At 39.6% G+C, this 19176-nt stretch overlaps 1 protein-coding gene across 1 annotated transcript in view; it reads right to left on the bottom strand.

Annotated features, from left to right (window-relative positions):
• LOC121199417 (MAM domain-containing glycosylphosphatidylinositol anchor protein 2-like) overlaps positions 1-19176 on the bottom strand; it is a 149393-nt gene that overhangs the window by 22091 nt on the left and 108126 nt on the right. Inside the window, exons 10-11 of the mRNA XM_041064067.1 lie at positions 13680-13952; positions 4784-4932 (exon numbers count right to left, since the gene is read on the bottom strand). Of these exons, the coding sequence (XP_040920001.1) occupies positions 4784-4932; positions 13680-13952 (422 nt within the window). The remainder of the gene's footprint in view (positions 1-4783; positions 4933-13679; positions 13953-19176) is intronic.

The raw sequence follows: 19176 nt of genomic DNA, 5'->3' as shown, positions 1-19176 counted from the left end.
AGGAAGTGTGTTACTTGCAGAGAGAAACAGAGAGAGAGTGAATGACGGTGTGATAGCAGCGGAGCAGTATATGTGCGTGTGTGTGTCTCTCTGTGTGTGAGAACAATACCAATTACCACAATACCACAATTATGGGTTTTCATCACCATTAGTTTGCAGGTAAATAGAGTGTTTTGTCTGTCACTGGTAATTGCAGATGGTGCACTCGTCCCTACCTATCCTTTGAAAATTTTAGCTTTCTCTAAAGTACAAAAGGCATTGCAGTTAATTGCCACAAATTACACAGTGTTGGCCTCTAAGTGTGTGTGTGTGTTTGTGTTTGAACATTCTAAAAAGAGGAACTATCATTTTCAGCACATTTGCTCCTTTTTGATAAGAGTGAAAACAACCTTTCTATACAAATGGTGAAAAAAAGTACATGTGATGTTTCTAACTAGACACACAGATGTATTAAAGGTGTATTATAAAACATCCTGTCAGTCAGGGTGATGCCTGCAGACTGATGGTGAGGGGCTGATAGTGTCTGCAGTGATAGGCTTTTGTAACATTCAGAAATGATTTTTACACAGGTCATTTATACCCCTGACAAAATACATTATACTGTGTATTTAACACTGACCAAAAACAAATGAAACAGATGAAAACCAGTGCACCAATAAGTAGTACATATTAAGCCCACTGGCCTAATTAATGTGTTTTGAGGAGTAGTACCATTAGGGAGAAAAAAGTAGAATACGGGACCATGAAAATAATTGCTGCTCAGTGAAAACCATGGATCTACTTCATTTTTTGTTTAAATAAAGAAATGCAAGATTGTTGGACAACGGGGAGGTGGGGGCAAGCCATACCAACACCGTTATTGTCCAAAGTTACCTCCTCTGAAAATCAGCTACAAAATACAACCTCACCCACATGCCTTTATTTTACTTTTGTATTGCCGTGAATATGCTTTTTTTTTTCTTTGACTCTGTGATCTGGATTTTCTGTTTGAACCCATCCTTCTTATGTCATCATAAAATCCACTATAGTCCTACTTACTGATCACAGCATTAGTACAGGCAGAGCACTGATGTCACGTTTGCACTAGCTGATTGTCATCAGCTGTTCATTGGGCTTGCTCATCAGCTGTTTGGCTACCAGCTAACTATAATGTATGATCATATTCATGCAGGTGTACACTATGACCATTATTACATTATGATATGATACTTTTCACTGTCAGTCTGTTGATACACTCCCTCCATCATCCAAATGTCCTTATCATATTTTAGGCATTGTTGATTTCACTGAGATTTATGTTCCTGTATGTGCTCAGATTCAGATCCCATCAGACTCGTGCTTGTTGCAGCAGATATTCTCTCTAAGAGCTTAGCCTTGTAAACCAAATCTAACTGTATAACAATAACCGTTTATATTTTCTATAAACGAATGATTCTTTTAATTGTCTGTAAGTGAAACTGGTTATTTCTTATCAGTGTATCATATGAAACTGAAGCAGATGGTTGAGTGGTTCATAACACTGAAAATCTGTAGCTAAAACATGAGTGAGACCTACATGAAATGTTGATGAAATATTTGTCAGTAGCCCAGTTCAGCTCTGATGAAACAACCACTCTGTGGTTTTATGTTTGAACTTTATTTGTTTTTCTTTAATTTTATTTCAGTTATTCATTTATGAAATCTATAAATATGTTCTTATTACTTTAGTGTAAAAGAAAACTGTGTAGATCTCACCTCATTATTGTTCACAGTTCCAACTCCACATCGTTTTCTGATGTTCAAGTTATCTACTACTGTGAGCATAAATATCTGTGTTGGTATAAATATATGTGTAGCTATATATCCATTTTGGAGACTGGTGTGAGATTTAAAAGCATTTAATTGGGGACTGTTGTTGTGTGCCTTTGTGTGTGTGTTTAGGCGTGCGTGTGGTTTCCCAAACCTCCAGGCAGATGGAGGTCTTAAATGCTAGTCTTGGCAAAAGCTGACTCAAACTCCAAATGAACAAATGGAAGCAAATAGCTTAATTTTTTCCACATCAGAAAACAATTGTGCTTAAATGTGCAAATCAAATCAAACTTTAAATGCTGATTGAGAAAAACATTTAAACTTTTCAGACGTTTCGAATCACACACAAAAAACGCACTGCCTTATGGATTTTGCACCTTTGTTTTGATTTCCATTAATGTTCACTGAATCCCTGTGTCTGTGCTCAATTAAGGTTTCTGTTTACATCCCATTACCTTTCATTCTCCACATTTTCCCCACAGAGGCAGAGTGCCATATTGATTTAATTTCATTTGATTGCGGCGGCAGTTCATGGGGTTTTTATGGCATCTTTAAAAAACAGCAGGATTGATCAAAGCGATAACCGCAGCCAAAAGAAACAGTGAAATAATCTAAGTGACAGTGTAATGTTAGACGAGCACTGATCTACTGCAGATTGCCTGCATGTAATTAGTAAACCTCCTATTGATCTGCTCGCACACTCTGACTTGACAGTTCAACTGAAAAAGACCAAAGAGGAGGAGGAGGAGGAGGGGAAGAAGGAAGAGTCGGAAGAGGCATCTCCAAGATAGCATGATGTGGGTTTAAAAAACTTCTAATGCAAGCATTGGAGACAGCCAATCAAGCGTCTGGACAGCGGAGAAGGTTTTGAAGTAGCCGGCTACAGTATCAAAACAAGAGCAGAAGTCACACCTTTCAACTGCAACCTTGACAGGTGCGGTGATTTGTGTTTTGTGATTCTCGCCCGTGCATGCCTTTCAGCTAGAGCTTCATTCCCATTTCCCCTTCAGCTAGACTGTCTGTCACGAGGGCACTGGACGATAACACAAAGCAATCCATTACAGAGGCACAGGGTCTACCAGCTCTAAGTATTAATTCAAAAGTAGCGAGAGAAAATGATAATAATTCTCAGGGAATGGCAGGGGAGTTGCTGCTGGATCTATAAATAGATCGAAGTGGTGTAGTCCACGTGCCGGGGCTTTTTTTCCTGCACCGCTCTTTCACAGTCAGTCTGAGGGCATTCTCTGCATTTATTTATTTACAAAAGGAGCTTCTCCTCCCACTCATTTCGCTCTTCTTCTCTCTCATTTCCTCCCGCTCGCTGCCTTTACTCTTTTGCTTCTTTCTGGTTCCAACTCTGCCTCACCAAAACACGTTACAAAAAAAAATCTCATTTTCAGTCTGAATCAATACTAAAAGCTGAGAGTCAATCAATCACGGTGGGTATACTGTATAGTAAATGCTGCCCAAAAGTCTGAAAGAATCTCTTTTATCTAAAACAATGGAACATTCGTTGTTATGCCTCAGAGGAAGGAAATAATGGTCATACAATGTACCCTCTTGAGATATCAAGGCAAGAAGGTGGAAAGAAATTAATTTGCCCAAACACTGATTCTCTGCTAAAAGGGGCTGAGGTAGCGATGTTCTCGTTTTAATAAACAAATGCAGGAAAAAAAAAAGAAACGTTAATGTGATTTCTAAATTACTGAGGGTAAAAAAGAAAAAAAAAAAAGAAATGTGCGCGGGACCAGCTGAAAATAGGAAAAGCAAATGTATTTTCTTGACAAGTTTTCAGTCAAATGCCTGGCAAGTGCAAACATGGGCTCTGCACAACATCATCTATTACCAAACAGACCAACTGAGATAGTTGACAGAAAAATCATTGCACTACACAAACATAACTGGTTTAGATTGTGTTTTCAAGCTTCAATTCCTTGAGGGTGTAGTGTGAAACAAACATGAAATTATATTATTCATTGAAAACACAACTGTCAGGCTATGCTTGCTAATTCTGAGCAGAACTGAGATGGATTTAGCTGTGCAGCACATTTTTTTGATATATGCTTAAAAAAAAAAGAAAGAAAAAAGAAAAAAAGAACAGGCTTGCATGTGGCAGCTCAGAGCTCCAATGCAAAGGCAATGTTAACACGAAAACCTGTGGTGTTAATGGAGCTAGTTCACTGCTTCAAACTTTACCTAAAGGTGGTGCCACACCTGCTGCTGAAAATAAAAAAAAACTATAAAGATCTAATGCAACACACATGACCCTGAGGAAAGAGAGAGAGACAGAGAGACAGAGAGAGAGAGAGGAAGGTATACATTGATTGCCAAAGAGAGAAAATGTAACCGTGTCATCCATCAGTGCTGTCTGCCTGTCATGTGTGGAGTTTACTTGAGAAGCAGGGAAAACAGGAGCTATGCCTACTCTTTGAGGGGTTCCCTTCCACTCCTCTGACTGAGCATCTGATGGAGAGCAAAAACAGAAGCAGCTTTTGTGGAAACCACAGAAGTCGCTTAACCGACCGCTCCTGACAGGTTCTTAGTGATTCTGTTTGGCCCAAAGAGGTTCATTCACATCCTCAAAAACTGCAGAATAAGACAGACAACGAGTCGAGGCATAAGACTGTCAAACAAAATACAACAAGCAAGCGAGAGCCGTGCAGACACTTCTCTCGCATGCTTAAATTGGCTATAAAAAAGGCTTTTACTGCCCCGTGGCACAAAACCGACTCAAATTCATCTGTGATGGGTCAAAAAGAGGCTGACCAATACCAATGACTCAACAATTACTGTACCAGGAGCCAACATTTCAGGCTTGAAAACCGTATATTCTGGCTGTAACAAAAGCTCCCTGAAATAGAGATCTGTGGGAATGAAGAACACTTTGCAGTGGGATAAACATCAATGATGCATCCATAGGTTAAACAGAGAAAAGGAGAACAAACCAACAGGCAGGAGTGTGAGTACTTGGACAGATAACTCTTGGTTATCCTACCTGTCTGATGCCCAGTCTGTAGGCAACAATGCGGTCCACAGCATTGGGATTCATCTGGGTCCACTGGAGCTTGAAGCCGTAGACCCTGGGTCTGTTCTGCCACAGTGGGCTGTAGGTATCATAGTAGAACTCTGGGGCGTAGGCCTTTCCTGGAGAGAGGAAGCACATTGACAATGGTGCTGAATGTTTTACCGCTCATTTAAGATGAAAAAGTCCAGAAACCATATTTTGTAATTTGAGGGTTGTAATTTGAAACTCCACACCCACAGTCCTCTAACTTTACTTCTGTTAAAAAGTATTTAGTCTCAAACCTGAAGCCAAGATAACCCTAACGACATCACTGGGGTCATTTTTTCAAACTCCTGAAAGGTCCCTTCACGCCCATAGAAGATTATTATACAGAAACTTTTATAAGCTGAGTAGTACTTTCCATGATAAGTGAACTGAGCTTTATGTGAAAATTATAGGAGCATATTATGACGATTGCTTAAGACTTACAGCTTGATGACAGCAGTGCACATTTCTGGCCTGAATTACATGGAACATTTGGAAAAGAAATCCTAATGCATTTTGCAGGATTTTATAGCAAGAATGTAATGAATGTAATAAGTAAACAAATGCTTGTTTCTATTTTGAAAGGTCAGTGTAATTAGGGCTGTACGATAATTTAGTGAAATAGAAGTGAATTCCAACTTTAATTTTAGAATGATGCTAGATTATTATTGTTATTATTACTAGCATTATTGTGAGATCTCTAGTCCTCGCCTAAAACCACGGGCATCACAGGCAAGCTCTGCTTTTTGCACACAATGCAGGCATACTCTAACGTGTGAGAGTAAATTCAAGAATATGTAAATGTAAACGTGTAAATGTTTCATTTGTTAACATAGTAAGAATTCTTTTAAGCCGAAAGGTGAGCTGAATTAGCATGACAAAGATATACAGGATCTCTTATCTTTCCTACACTGTGTTTTTTTTCTATTTATACCCACTCTGTATGATGCTCCCTGTTACTGCTGTGACCCACTTTTCCCTCAAGGGTCATTAAAGTTTCATCTTGTGTTATGTGACATACAGTACTTTCATGGCACAGAATCAAGGCATGTACCAGATTGTAACATGTCTCATAAATGTAAGTATAAATGTAAGTGTCAATCCCATGCAATGGCAGATCCTATCTGTGTGTTAGACACTCAGCTCAACAGCCTCCTCAGTAAAAAAAGTAATGTCATACAGCTGGATCTGAACTAATACAGAAATCTTCTCAAACCTTTTCTTTCTATAACACGGTTTGCTTTGTTGGAATCTGCGAGGATTTATTTTCTACAGAGCTGTGGCTTGAACTGAATAAATCTTTCAAGTTTTCAGCTTTCCAGTCACAGTCTGCAAGCTGATTGCTGACAGCTGAAGAAGGAGCTGGCAGAACATTGTACTTTAATAAATATCTAGAAACAAGCTTACAGGATGACCTTCCAGGCAAAGAATAGTAATTCACCTCAATGACATATTGCTGCGTTTGTCTCTCTGCTATTTGGGCTTGTTTATTGGAGGATGACAATACCCAAGGCAGATGATTGTTAATAGCCATGGAAAAGACAGTAGAGCAGCCATTGTTAGCTCAAACAAAAGCAGCACCGGGATTTGATGTACCCACATGGAGATGCAGCAAGTAGTTGATGTATGTCAGGCAATTAGACAAACCTGTCAAGTTAGTTTATGTCACTGATGAATGATAATGGAATTATTTTCCTAAACAGTTTTAGCGGTCTCCTGGGTCTCTCCCTGGGCGCTCATTGGTGTAAAAGATTCCTTGAACCATAGGTTTCCTCTGACGTGACTGTTAGTATGACACTCAAGGGAGGAAATAAACTAAGAGGCTTTGGAGTTTGTGAAGGTCATAAGTTCAAACAGTTATAGGTCTGATTTTAAATTTCTTTGTCGCTTCTTACAGTAGGTTAGTGGTTCTTAGTCCTGTGCTGGAACTGACCAGTGTAAAAAGCTAATGGTATTCAATATTTTTCTTATTGACAACAAATCCCATGAAAAGAAAAAAATCCAACACTGCATTGATCTTATTGTATTGTATCGTATTGTACATTGAATTGTCTGTGTAGCCAAAACCTGACAAAGCTTATCCATCTGTGTCATACAACACTATTGTTTTCCAAAAAACTGTTAAGAACACACAAACAAGCCACAGTGCCTTTAGTGACATGGTCCTTCCTTACCAACAACATGGATGATGTAGTTTGCTTTGAGCCAATCCCACATGCACAATACAAACTAATGCAACAAATGTGTATTAATCCGCCTCTGAAAATAGTCCTCAACAAATGCACCATTTACTCCTGTTCAAGTAATGTTTGCTGAAAACTACACTGCCCAGATGATTTAAAAAAACAGACTGAAAAATAAATGAAACCGTATATATTGTGACTCGTTTTTAAGCTTCTTCAGTTGGAACAAACAAGCTTGGGACAAAGAATCTGGCTATGCTGCTGTATAATCATGCAGTATTTTGGTTGTAACTGATGTGAAAAGCCAGAAGTATGAATTGTATTGAGATGAAATCTATCACAAGGAAGACAATGTGGGGCAAACACTCTTGAATAGTTAATTAGACAGGAGAAAACATAATCCATAATGCACTTACAAATTTAAAGTTTCTTTGTACCCAATTTAAGGTGTAAACACATCCATTTCAGATGAAATCACTCAGATTTACAGAAATCAGTGAGGCAGTGAGGTGCCTTTGTAGGAAGAAAAAAAACAAAACAAATTTAGCGGTTTCATTCAGCCTCTGACTGGTTTGATCAATTCTCATAATCTTCCATGATAATAAGTCAAAATCAAGACTGAGGGCATTTTGTTCTGCATTTTAGACAATAAATCAGGTTAATGATGCTTTGGGCAGCCAACTGCAGATCACTTGGCCTTTACATGGATAAAGCTATTTAAAATACAATATTCTGATCTGGGGGAAAGGAACACTCATTCATCAGCCAGATAAAATCATTCAGACAGAAAATAACAAGTGAAAGCAAGAGAAATACTGTTTATAATTAAACAATGTAATTTATTTTTAAATGTTTTGTCTTTATCTAGGGTTAAGAAATGCATCTGAAAAAGGTGATCAGCAGTCTACTGCAAGTTACGCCTGTTCTAACTGAAGATGCTGTAACATAAACTGCCAACGTGCCTTGCTGAAATGCTAATACAACCAGAAAAACATATTTTCCAATTAAAAAAAAAAAAAAGAAAAGAAAGGATAATTACTGTCTGCACTTCACTTGGCACTGTTTCGGTGTATAGAGCCAGCTGTGTTTACAGCTTACTGTACAGCAAATGTTACATAAGCCAGCCTGGCAGATACTGTCAGTTTTGTTCATGCAGTTTATACTATACAGTAAAGATGGTAAGGAAAAGAAGGGGCTGTAAAGCCGAGGCACAGAAGGTTAATTAAACTGACTTCAATCATTGTGTGTTTTCATAAGTTGTCTTTAAAGATTCCCACCCAGGCTGATTTAGGAACATGACTGAAAGGACTGTATTCATGCACACGCACAGTGCCTGTAGAAATCACAAAACACTGTATTCATTGACTGAATTGTTATATACTCAACTATTACATCAATTGTAGGTCTTATTTTGAGAGGAACGGTTTTAAAATACATTTCTTGGAGCACATTCACAGCAAAGGCAGAGACACTGGCACATATTCACCGGTGAATTGTTGTCTATTCAAATATACAGTGTAATTAAGCAAAATGGCCCCTCACTCCTAATAATACGTTATGTGTGGTGAAGCACATTACCTAACCCACTTACACTGCTTGAAACAGATAACCCTGGGTGGGAGACATCAAACATAAAGTGCAGAAGGCTTAATTGATTTTTTAAAATCCTGTTTATAACAGCAGAACCAATGCAATGATTCATAACGGCTCAGTTAAAAATCCTTCAGGCGAGACGCTGACCTTGTTTGCAGACTTCCTTTTCATTTTGTAAGGGTCTATGAACATGTTTTCTTCTTCAGGAAAACACTTTGTCCCACCATATGCTAAGTGTTGCTATATGGTGCTGAGATGATGTGTGATCTAGGCTTTTGTGGCAGAAATGATGCGTGCATACGGATGCACAGCTGGCCGAGCACAACTGACTACAGGGAAAAGGCATTAGAGACATTAGAAGACTCTGTGGTAATTGCCTGGTTGTGTCCGTCTGGGATGGAGAATGAAATCTCTCTGTGGCTTTTTTCCTTTAAGGGAAATTTTGAATATAGAACTAATGAGTGACTTCCACCCTTACTGTTCACTTAAATCTTCCACAGCTTCCTCCCTCCTCGACTAATCTATTGGAACACAAAGAAGAAAAAACAACAACAAATACAATCATTGATCATATTAACTGGGATTGATGTTTGCCTTGACCCACTGTGGCTCCTGGTTTTATTCTTCTTGGTCAGAGCAAATAGAGGGCCGCTCTAGAGTGACTAATCTTGTGATACTGTATTGATACAAAAGAAGCAAAACAAAAAAAAATAAAATAAAATAAAATAAAATAGGTCAGAAAATAAAAAAAGAGAAAAGGACAGACAGAAAAATAGCAGAATAGATTGTGTCTGTCCTTCAAGCCTGACAGACTCTCAGTCTGATCACAGATAACATTATTCATATGCTGCCTTTTTACTCTGACCATGTAATGTCAGTCATTACTACCTACAGGATCCATCATTGTCAGTATGTCTCTTTGAGCTGTGAAAAGTATTCAACATCATTCTCCTTTTAATGCTGGGATGAAGTTCAACCCAGGTGAAATGGGCACAGAATATAAAGGCACATAGTTGAGTTGCTTAAAAACCTTGTCTGGAGCTCAAAGCTAAGGCACAAATGTTCATTGGAGACCAAGGCTGATAATGTTTATAAACCCCTGAGATAGAAAAGCGTGCTGGCTCGACAGTAAAACCTATTTAGTTTTTTCCCCTTGTATACGAAGATATGAAAAATGATAAAGACAAAAATAACACACAAAATATCAGATCGTACCAGCTCAAAAAAAAAGAAAGGCCCAGGAAAGTTATTTAAAACACACCTAAAAAAAAAACAATAAATAAAGATGACAAAAACATTACTCAAAACAGATGATGGATTAAATAACAATATATTAAAATAGACTGAATGCAGCTAAGGCAAATGGAGATGAAATAGTCAGTGTGTGTCAGTCACACTAAAGGAAATACAATTCTCTCCTAAAATGAAAGTATCTGATTGCAGCCAACTTTGTGCACCATGTTCCACTATGTGATTTCTGCATCATTAAGGAACATTGGCTATAATAAAAAGGGAAACTGGAACCATACAAGCAAGTCATTATTTGGAATCTGAATTCATTTCATGAGCAAACTTGCAAAATACAGACAATGAATATCTGAACACTGTCCCTGAGAATTTTCTCGTTCTTTTCTTCTAATTGACGACAGACTGCCAAAAAGAGGGATTAAGTGGGAGAGAAATGAGAGACATTGTTTGCCCTTTCTTTGTGAATTTCTGAAATCCACCAACACTGTCTATTGTTCGGGAGACTGGTCAATGAAAGGGAAAAGGGGGAGGAAGATGTGCGGACTAGCTCTGTAGAATTGGTTAGTTTATTATAAATTGTAGCTTTGCAGTGATTAGACACTCCACCAACTTTACACATGAAGCTAATTTTACTCATCACGGTCGGTGCTACACGGCCAATTCAGACTACATCACCTCTGCTCCTTCAGTTTGGACTTTTTTGTCTCTTTATCTCTTGAGAGTCCCCAAACTTTATGAAAGTGCAAACATTAAATTGTTGGATTACCCCTTTAAATTTCATTTGATTTGTGCTTCATCACTACAAATTTGCAGCCTAAGGACAGGATGTACAGTAAATGCAGACTTGTGTATAAATCACCAACTGCATCAGACTAGAACGAAGTCTGAGAATAAATGCAGCCTAAAGACACAAAAACATTTTTTTTTCCAATTTCTAGCTCATCAGAGAATCACGATTTCAGCATTTGCTAAAAACAAACAAACAAAAAAAAAAAAACAGGTTTTTTATGACAGAAAACCTGAGCCAAGGCTCAGTGGTACACATTACATCCCTCTGAGGGGTCTCTCCCCTGGCACAATTTAATGGCCAACTTGGCCATTACAGCCAACTCACTGTTTCCACAGATGTCCCAGTGGCTTGGCACATGAGCATCCACGCACATGCACACACACTCTCCCCTGACACAATATTCTTTTTTTTGAGGCAACAGCATTTGTATAGTCCTGGAAATTGCCCGCAGCCTGACTTTGGTGTGTTTGCAAGTGTGTGTCGGCATGGTAACATATATGTTTTGGATGGTGTGTTGACTGGATTCAGGAGGTTTATGGATCCACTGTGGCTTCAGGCCAAAACTGCTGATTGATATGTTTTCATAATTATAAATAAAGGTAGAGAAGAAGTCAGGGAGAGAGCAGTGAGGGAATTTCCACTGAGGTGTCTACCTGTCTTCACTCTGTAAAGCAAGCAAACTAAGATAACACCTAACTGCATGAGCCATAACAAATATTTCATGAGCTTCATCTTGAAGTGGGTTCACAAGTCACAGTCAGGAGCTAATATCTACCTTCTCTCCAGTAGATTATTTATTTCAGCCACACTACAATATAATGCAGCTCTCATATTGTGGCTATTGAGTTTCAGAATAAAAATTTAAAAAATCTGTCTGAGAATAAGAGCTGGAGTTAAGGGAACGGGGCGCGCCAGATTTCATAGATGATTGGAGGAACCAAAGTAGATTTTCTGCACCATGCTCTTGCACTCAGGGGGTTACTAAAAGAGCCTCCATACCTTTGGCAACCACTGAGTCCAGATGGTGGGAATCTGGAGCATTGGGCGGGAGAAAAGGAGCGATGGCGGGAGAAAGAGGGAAGGAGGGATGGAGGATGAAAGGGAAGGAAGGGGAGTGGAGTTAGCAAGAGGGAGGGAGCGTGAGCAATAGCAGGCAAAACCGCAGCCCTGTTGAGAAAAACAAATGGCTGGAGGGTACTATCTACTTCTGTCTCTCTGCTCTACCCATTTCACCAGGGAGGACTGATTTATGATACACACAAGAGGGGGGGGGGGGGGGGGGGGGGGTCCACATAGTGTCCATCTCTGCAGGCAAGCTGGAGAGAGGGAGCATTGTAAAGAGACGCTTAGTATGAAAAAGATGAAGAATGAGGGAAAGACAAGATGGACAAAGAGGGAAAGAGAGGAGACAGAAAAATCGAGTGCAGAAAAGGTACGATTAGAAGACAGCAACAGACAGAGAGAAAAGAACAGTATCAAAGAGGAGAGCAACCTAAGTGGCAGAGGAGCAAAGTGACAAATACTCCTCCTGTGACCCTGCAGCTCCTGTCTCTAATGGGAGGTCTGGGAGATTGAAACCTTGGCCAGAGTTCCTGCGGTCACTCAGTGCGGCCAAACTAATTTGGTCCTGTCAACTAACAACTACGAGATGGACATGTGGCACTCTTGATGGAAAAACCCCCAAAAAACAAACAAACAAACAAAAAATCAATCTAAAGCAATAAAAAAAAAATAGGAAGGGGGTGGGTATCATCTGACAGAACAGGTTTACTATGTGAGGCGGAGAAAGAGCTGACGTGATTGACACGTCCTGTTCAGATTGACAATCTATGACGTTTTTTCTTTCTGTCTTCCTTTAAATGAATTGTCCATCACACACAGAGGCATCCGCAGCACTAAAACACAGTGTGACAGGGACTGTTATATGTCTGAGGAGCCAATTTCAGGAGTCCAAAACACACTGATCACAAAGTGGAGAGCACACTGAAGAACTGGTTGTAGACATGCAGATATGCACTAAAAGAGCGAAAGCAAAATATCTGCCATTAAGTTTCACTTCAAAGTAGATGAAACACATTGACAGTTCATCTTAGACCACTAATGTGTGTATGATAGTGAAAGTGAAATCCGGTATGTGGTACAGTATGTAACTTTAAGTAATTCACCGTTCGATAAATCTCCCCCTTCAAAAGCACTTGTCAATTCATGGCTTAGGAAACTTAACTAGACACAGGAGGTTTGCCAACCTTTAAATTTTTTCACATGTTGAAGTGGTGTGCATGGGGCTCTCGTAAGAGATATTCTGTGTATAAAGAGTCTGGAGGATATCACTGTGCTCTTCAGCCTTTACAAAACTAAAAATGTGAAATAAAAAGTTGAAATTGATTATCTGCTCTTACATATGTTATAAATGTGAGCAGCTCTTTCTAACACATTACCTACAGGGTACTGGGGAAATGTAACCAGCCAAACTTGCCATCAAAGACAGTGTTAAAGTCACTACTCATGCTATTTAGTCCTCAACAATGTTAAAAGTGAACTGTTTGAAAATGCAAACAATAAACATAAAGCTAATCATAAATTCATCACAAATTTTTCTTTATCATACTTGCTGCAAGTATGATGATGCTACAAGCTCTTTGATGTGATACAAGAACAATGCAGAGTCTTTATGGCCACCTCTAATGTTATAAGGATCATTACCTGGCGGGGATGCTAACTTTCTGCCTGGGGACCTGCAGCTTTAGCCTCTGTGTTTTAGCACAATGTCCTGTATGTAGCCATCAAGTTCATTAAGACCCTTTCATAGGATTCTTGTTTTAAAAGCTTGAAACATTAGAAGTGAGCTGGTGACAGCATTTTCAGCCACTATCTTCCCCTAAACCTTTTCAAGCTGCTTTTGTGCACAAAACTAACCAACTTTTACTATAGCACTGTCCCATCACAGAAGCCATATGAACCATATGGTCGTTTAACAGACAATGAACAGACAATTCCTGACAAAACTTAACTAACAAGTACTCTTTACCTGTAACCTGGAAGGTGCATTTGCCCGCTCCAGCCTCGTTGATGACATTACAGGTGTACTCCCCCCAGCCGTCCCGATTCAGGCTGCGGATCGTGTACTCTGTCTCGTCTCTTTGGGCGTCAAAGGCTCCGGCGTGGAGCAGTCGGTTTGATAGAAGCCACTCGAATCGCAGCACGCGGGAGGGATGGGCTCGCAGAACTCTGCAGGTCATCACCACAGGTCTCCCCAGGCCCTGACGCATCTCCATGTAAACCGGTTCCACCGTTGGAGGGTCTGAGCGGGAGACAAAAAGGCTTAGACGAGTTCAGCTGACATTTGATAGAGACGGAAAAATGTGTCAAAGATGTCAATGCAATGGACATATGAAAGAATATGAAAAAGCCTTTAAAAGAGGGCAAAGAGGGAAAAAAAGAGTGGGTAGGAGGAAGGTACATTGACGTCTATACAAGCCAGACACTATTCAGACAAAGACCCTCGTGGTCAGACTAGCCTCTGACCTCCAGAGGTATTTACACAGAAAAAGTATCTGGAAGACAGAAAAGACAGTGAGAATACTAAGTCTAGACAAGATAGGTGAAAAGAAGAATAAATAAATATATTTAAAAACCTAAACAAGGACATGATATGAAAGTGAAAACACATGGAAATGGCTCTGAGCAATGTTCTCAAAGCTCACCAAAGACCTAAGAAGAACATAGCTCGAAAGGAAATCGCAGCTTTTTCAGTGACAAGACATTTAAATCATGCACAGACACTGAAAGGGAGAGAAACATTTTAGAGGACGGTCTGACATTATAACATGAATGGGAGCGGGGAGCGGAGAGAATAAGGTGAGATTTAAGCATACCGCAAGCTAACTTTAAACAAGCAGCGCTGCAGAGTCAATACAACTCAGCAACAAATGAAAAATGACGAGCGAAAACAATTGCGGGCAGAGTGGCGATGGGTGCAGGAAGATCAATTTTGCAGAAAAACTAGAACAATGTTCTGAACGAAATCAGTCACGCTTCACAGAAAATTGGGAACAGGATGATGAAGTGCATCTCAAGCTTTCAAAATGGAAAATTAATAACTTATTTGAGTATCTGACAGGCTTCACCTCTTCCCACCAAGGCAACCTGGCGGTGAATTATTTAGCTAGTCATCTCAGAGCAAAGTCAGGGGCTGAATATGACCTCAGCACAACCCAGACTGCAAATTAAAATCTGGGATTTTTTTCTTAAAAATGTTGGGACGTGTTTAAATGTTGGCTGGATAAATGTGCGTGGGGATAAAATGTGTCTGTAGGTTTTTTCATGATGACAAAATGTGTCTAAGTGCTTGTGTGTCTGCAAGCACTGAAATGGTTATGAATAATTTCCCCGTCTTAAGCATCTTTGCTCTTGACATGCTCATGCAGATGCTTGACAAAAGTCACGGCGGGGCTTGATAAACAACAGTGAATGCTGAAGAGAAGAGACAGAACGACACAGAGCCCCTTAATTGCCAGAAATTTGCATAATTCTTTTCAGAGTAAAGGAGAAGCGGGTAGCTATAGCCAGGGCCAGGGATGTTACTTTTCAAAATGTAATCTGTTACAGATCACTGATTACCTGATTGAAACTTTAATCTGCAACATAATCTTCCACATTATTCACACTCCATAATATAATCTAATTACTGAACCTTCCGAACTTGATAGGATATGCAATTAAATGAACAGTTTATTAAAATATACACCATATAATTTGATAACACTATTAATGTCATTATCTACAACCTTAATCAGCCATTTTTTTAAAAGATGTGGAAGATGCCAAACTCTCACTGGCTAAATCTCTGCAAGCAATCAGGGTTTGAATGTTGAATGTGCTAGCTGTGTTTTTACAAGAGACAACTTATTAATTATATATTATTAACTTATTTTTTTTTGCACATAACTGAGTTAACCTCAGCTCAGGCTGCAGATGGGGGTAGGTCTTCCCGGCCAGAGAAGTGCACCGGGAAAGATCATACTGTAAGCAAAATAATCACCGTGCTATAACAGTGGGATTTTACTTTGTTGCCCTCTATGCTAATTATCACACTTCCAGCAATTCACGCAGCAGCTACCATGATTAACGATGCACCATTAGATAGGATAATGACTGTCTGAAATGTGGAAAATAATAAATCATAACACATTGCATGACATAAAAAGTAAACACAAATCTTCCAAGAGGTTTGAACTGGGAAAAAAAAAAAAAAAAAAGTTTGCCTACTTCACATGGTGCTGTTCACAAAGGTGGAGAGTAAAGTGGCCTTCATCTCTGCTAAATGAAACAGCAATCAGTTCCTCCTTCAAATGAGCCTTGCCTGGGCTTTTACCCAAACCCAGTGGTTTATCTCTGGCTCCAAAAGAAGGATCTGAATCTGTACTTATCACATTAAAATTGTAGCTTTGTGTGCGGCGGTGAATCACAGCCCGGCTCCACAGCCTCCCTGAGTGGCACTAGACCAAATTGCAGTAAGTGCATTTCCATTCACACAGAAAGACAAATGAAGACAGGGTTTGGGTCTGCAGCAAATGAAAAAAAAAAAAAAACACATCTCTTATATAACCAAAACATCCTTTAAACAAGGGCACATGCCTCATCTCCCCCCTGTACATCTCCTGTGAAACAGCTGCCCAGCGAACATGAGGAGAAAGGAGCGAAAAAGGTCCTTTGTGATATTCCCTGAGCAGCGCTCGCTATGGTTAGTGTAGCAGCGAGGGCGACGAGGGCTCGGAGTTGCTGTAAGTCACAGGCTGAGGGAAAACCCTGAGCACCCGGCTGAGATGTAATCCATCATCAGTCACCGGTGGATACCTTGACAGTAATGTGGAGAAAAACAACATTTAGGAGCACGGAGGCCTTTTCCCCACGGCCCACGTGGACTGCCATCTACAGGGAGGACGAAAGAACAAAGGGTGTACATCAGGGGAAATATGCGTGTGTGTGTGTCTTTGTGTGTGCGTGGGAAGCTGAAGTGAATATGTCTGCACGCGTGCACCTGAATTTCTGAAATACTGCTTGACTGGTTTACAATAAACTTCAGCTTCAGTCAAAATAGGTTTCATTTTTCTTCCATGTGCTTCGGGTGAGTGCGTCGAGAGAAGGACATGCAACTCCTGTGGGCAAGCCTGCAAGAGCAAATTGTACTGTACAGCATGTGAAAGTGTACATGAAGCATGTACGTGCGACTGCATTCCTGCAGTGAGCAGATCTTTTACTTAGGTAACAGCAATAACATCAAAATACAACACTGCAAGAAAAAGTACTGCATTTATAATCCCACTTAAGTAAAGCTACCACACTAATATCAGCAAAATGTACTTAAATTATCAAAAGTAAAAGCACTTAGTGGGGTGCAGAATAATGGCCGGATTTATTATTACAGTAAACTCTCATAAAAGGTGAGTCTCAAATAGTAGCTGGAGCTGTGGTCAGCACAAACAAAGTCCAGTCGCTAATATAGGCTGGAAAATAAATAAATAAATAAATAAATAAATAAGACATTGAGAGCTTGAAATTATTTGTAGCCTACTACAAAAGCTCACATGGTAAATTCAGAATAATGTCCATTTCCACACCACTAATTGCTTCAGTACAACAACAGTATTACCATACTCACCACTCAGTGGTGCTCTCAGTTGCTCTGTTTTAACAGAAATGATGCTTTCATACTCTAATTAATGCCACTCTCTTCCTCTTCCCTGTACTCCTGATCAATGGTAAGCTACTGTCAACAAAGCTCAATACTTTAAAAGCCTACCTATAAAAGGAAAGCCGCAAGACTTTTAATGCAGAAATTCTGGAGTGTGTGTCGAGAGTGGAGCTGGCGCTGTGGAAATGGACATTACACTGACTTTATACAGAGAAAAGGTAAACATGGAGGAAGGTTTGAGTTTGCATTAATTAGGGAACAGGGGAAATTAGAAATAAGGGCTGAACATAAGCCTGTCCCAAATAAAGGCCACGGTTTGAGAATTTTCAGTTTATATTACAACATTGGGTTATTTATGATGCTGATGCAACAGTGCATCAATAGCCTATACTGCTGCCGAAGGTGGAGATGGTTTTAATTACTTTATGCTGAATAGTTTGGTCCAGTTTTTCTCAACCAAGATGCTGCGCCTCCACCAAGTGGTGACAAGATCATGATCTGGATTATAATAATGAGTTGATTATAAAGGGGTAAGAATCTTAACAGTAACTAGAACCTGTAGCTGTCAGGTACAATGTAGTGGAGCAATAACAGTAATAATAGTAATATTTATCTCAGAAATGTAGTGGGGTAGAAGTATAAAGTAGGATAAAATGATGTACACAATGTGAGTAAACGTACTACTTTCCACCCCCGCTACATGCCTGCACGCGACATCAGTACTCCTTGTTATCCACTTATTTACTGTCTGCTAACACATGTTGGATTAACACGTGGCATACCAGGGCTCCATTCAGAAATATGTCACGTTTTTTTCCCACAAGCAGTTGCACACACACACAAAAATAAATAAATAAAATAAAAAACAAAGACCTTGTTTTTGGTTGGAAACAAATGCATCCTTGTGGGAGAATAACCTTTGTAGCATAACATGCTTCACTATCAACTCTTGATAGAGGAAATAACATTCATTAGGAAGTCAAACAGTTATATACAGAATATAAAATGATAACCCTGATTCTACTGATTTATAATGAGTCCCTGTGTTGAATAATGTAGGGAAACGCTGCTCCGCATCAACGCACCCTCCTTCCCTCAAACCACAGCCACTGCAATCAAACAATGAACTTAAGCACCATCTACATTACCATTTTGTTATTAAAACTTAGGGATAATTTATGAACTTAAATATACAATTAATGATAATCAATGTAGACTCTTCAGTGCGAGGAGTGGCCTGGTGATCCACTAATAGGTTTAGCTCAGTCATTGACCAAGTTATGAATTATTCTGTCTAAGCCGTGTGCAGGCTTGTGTTTACAACCTACATATTCGCTGACCTTTTCTGGTGTGGATTTGATGCGGCTGATCAATTCAACATTGTTCCATAAAAAAAAAAAAAAAAAAAGGCTATTAAAATTGTATCCCCAAATGTGGTGTGTGAGCCCTGCTGTAATGCAAAAGATTAATTTTCAGGCGTTAGGCTGACGTTAGGCTAATGTGAAGCGCTCTAATATGATTCACATTAGAGTGGGCCTCAGGGGCCAGCATTGCAGTCCGTCTTGATGCAGAAAGGAAAATTAATTAAAAACAATAATCGTGTAATTCTGCTCATTACTTTTGCCCAGACAGTAGCTCTTTATCCTGGTGTGTCTTTTTGATGTATGTCAGATAGCGAGGTGCTCGCTCAGGGGGACAATCGCGTGGTTGCATCAGGCAGGTGTCATGGACGATGTGAGGAGGAACAGAAGGGAAGCCTGGATAAAAGATTCCTGTGCATCTGTGCTGAAGTAGGGCTTGATAACTCTCACTCTGACAGACAGTGGTATCT

The sequence above is a fragment of the Toxotes jaculatrix genome, chromosome 19 (genome assembly GCF_017976425.1).
Source record: "Toxotes jaculatrix isolate fToxJac2 chromosome 19, fToxJac2.pri, whole genome shotgun sequence".
Classification (NCBI taxonomy): domain Eukaryota; kingdom Metazoa; phylum Chordata; class Actinopteri; family Toxotidae; genus Toxotes; species Toxotes jaculatrix.
Note: the sequence above shows the minus strand (reverse complement) of the source record. Positions and strands in the feature narration are given on the sequence as shown.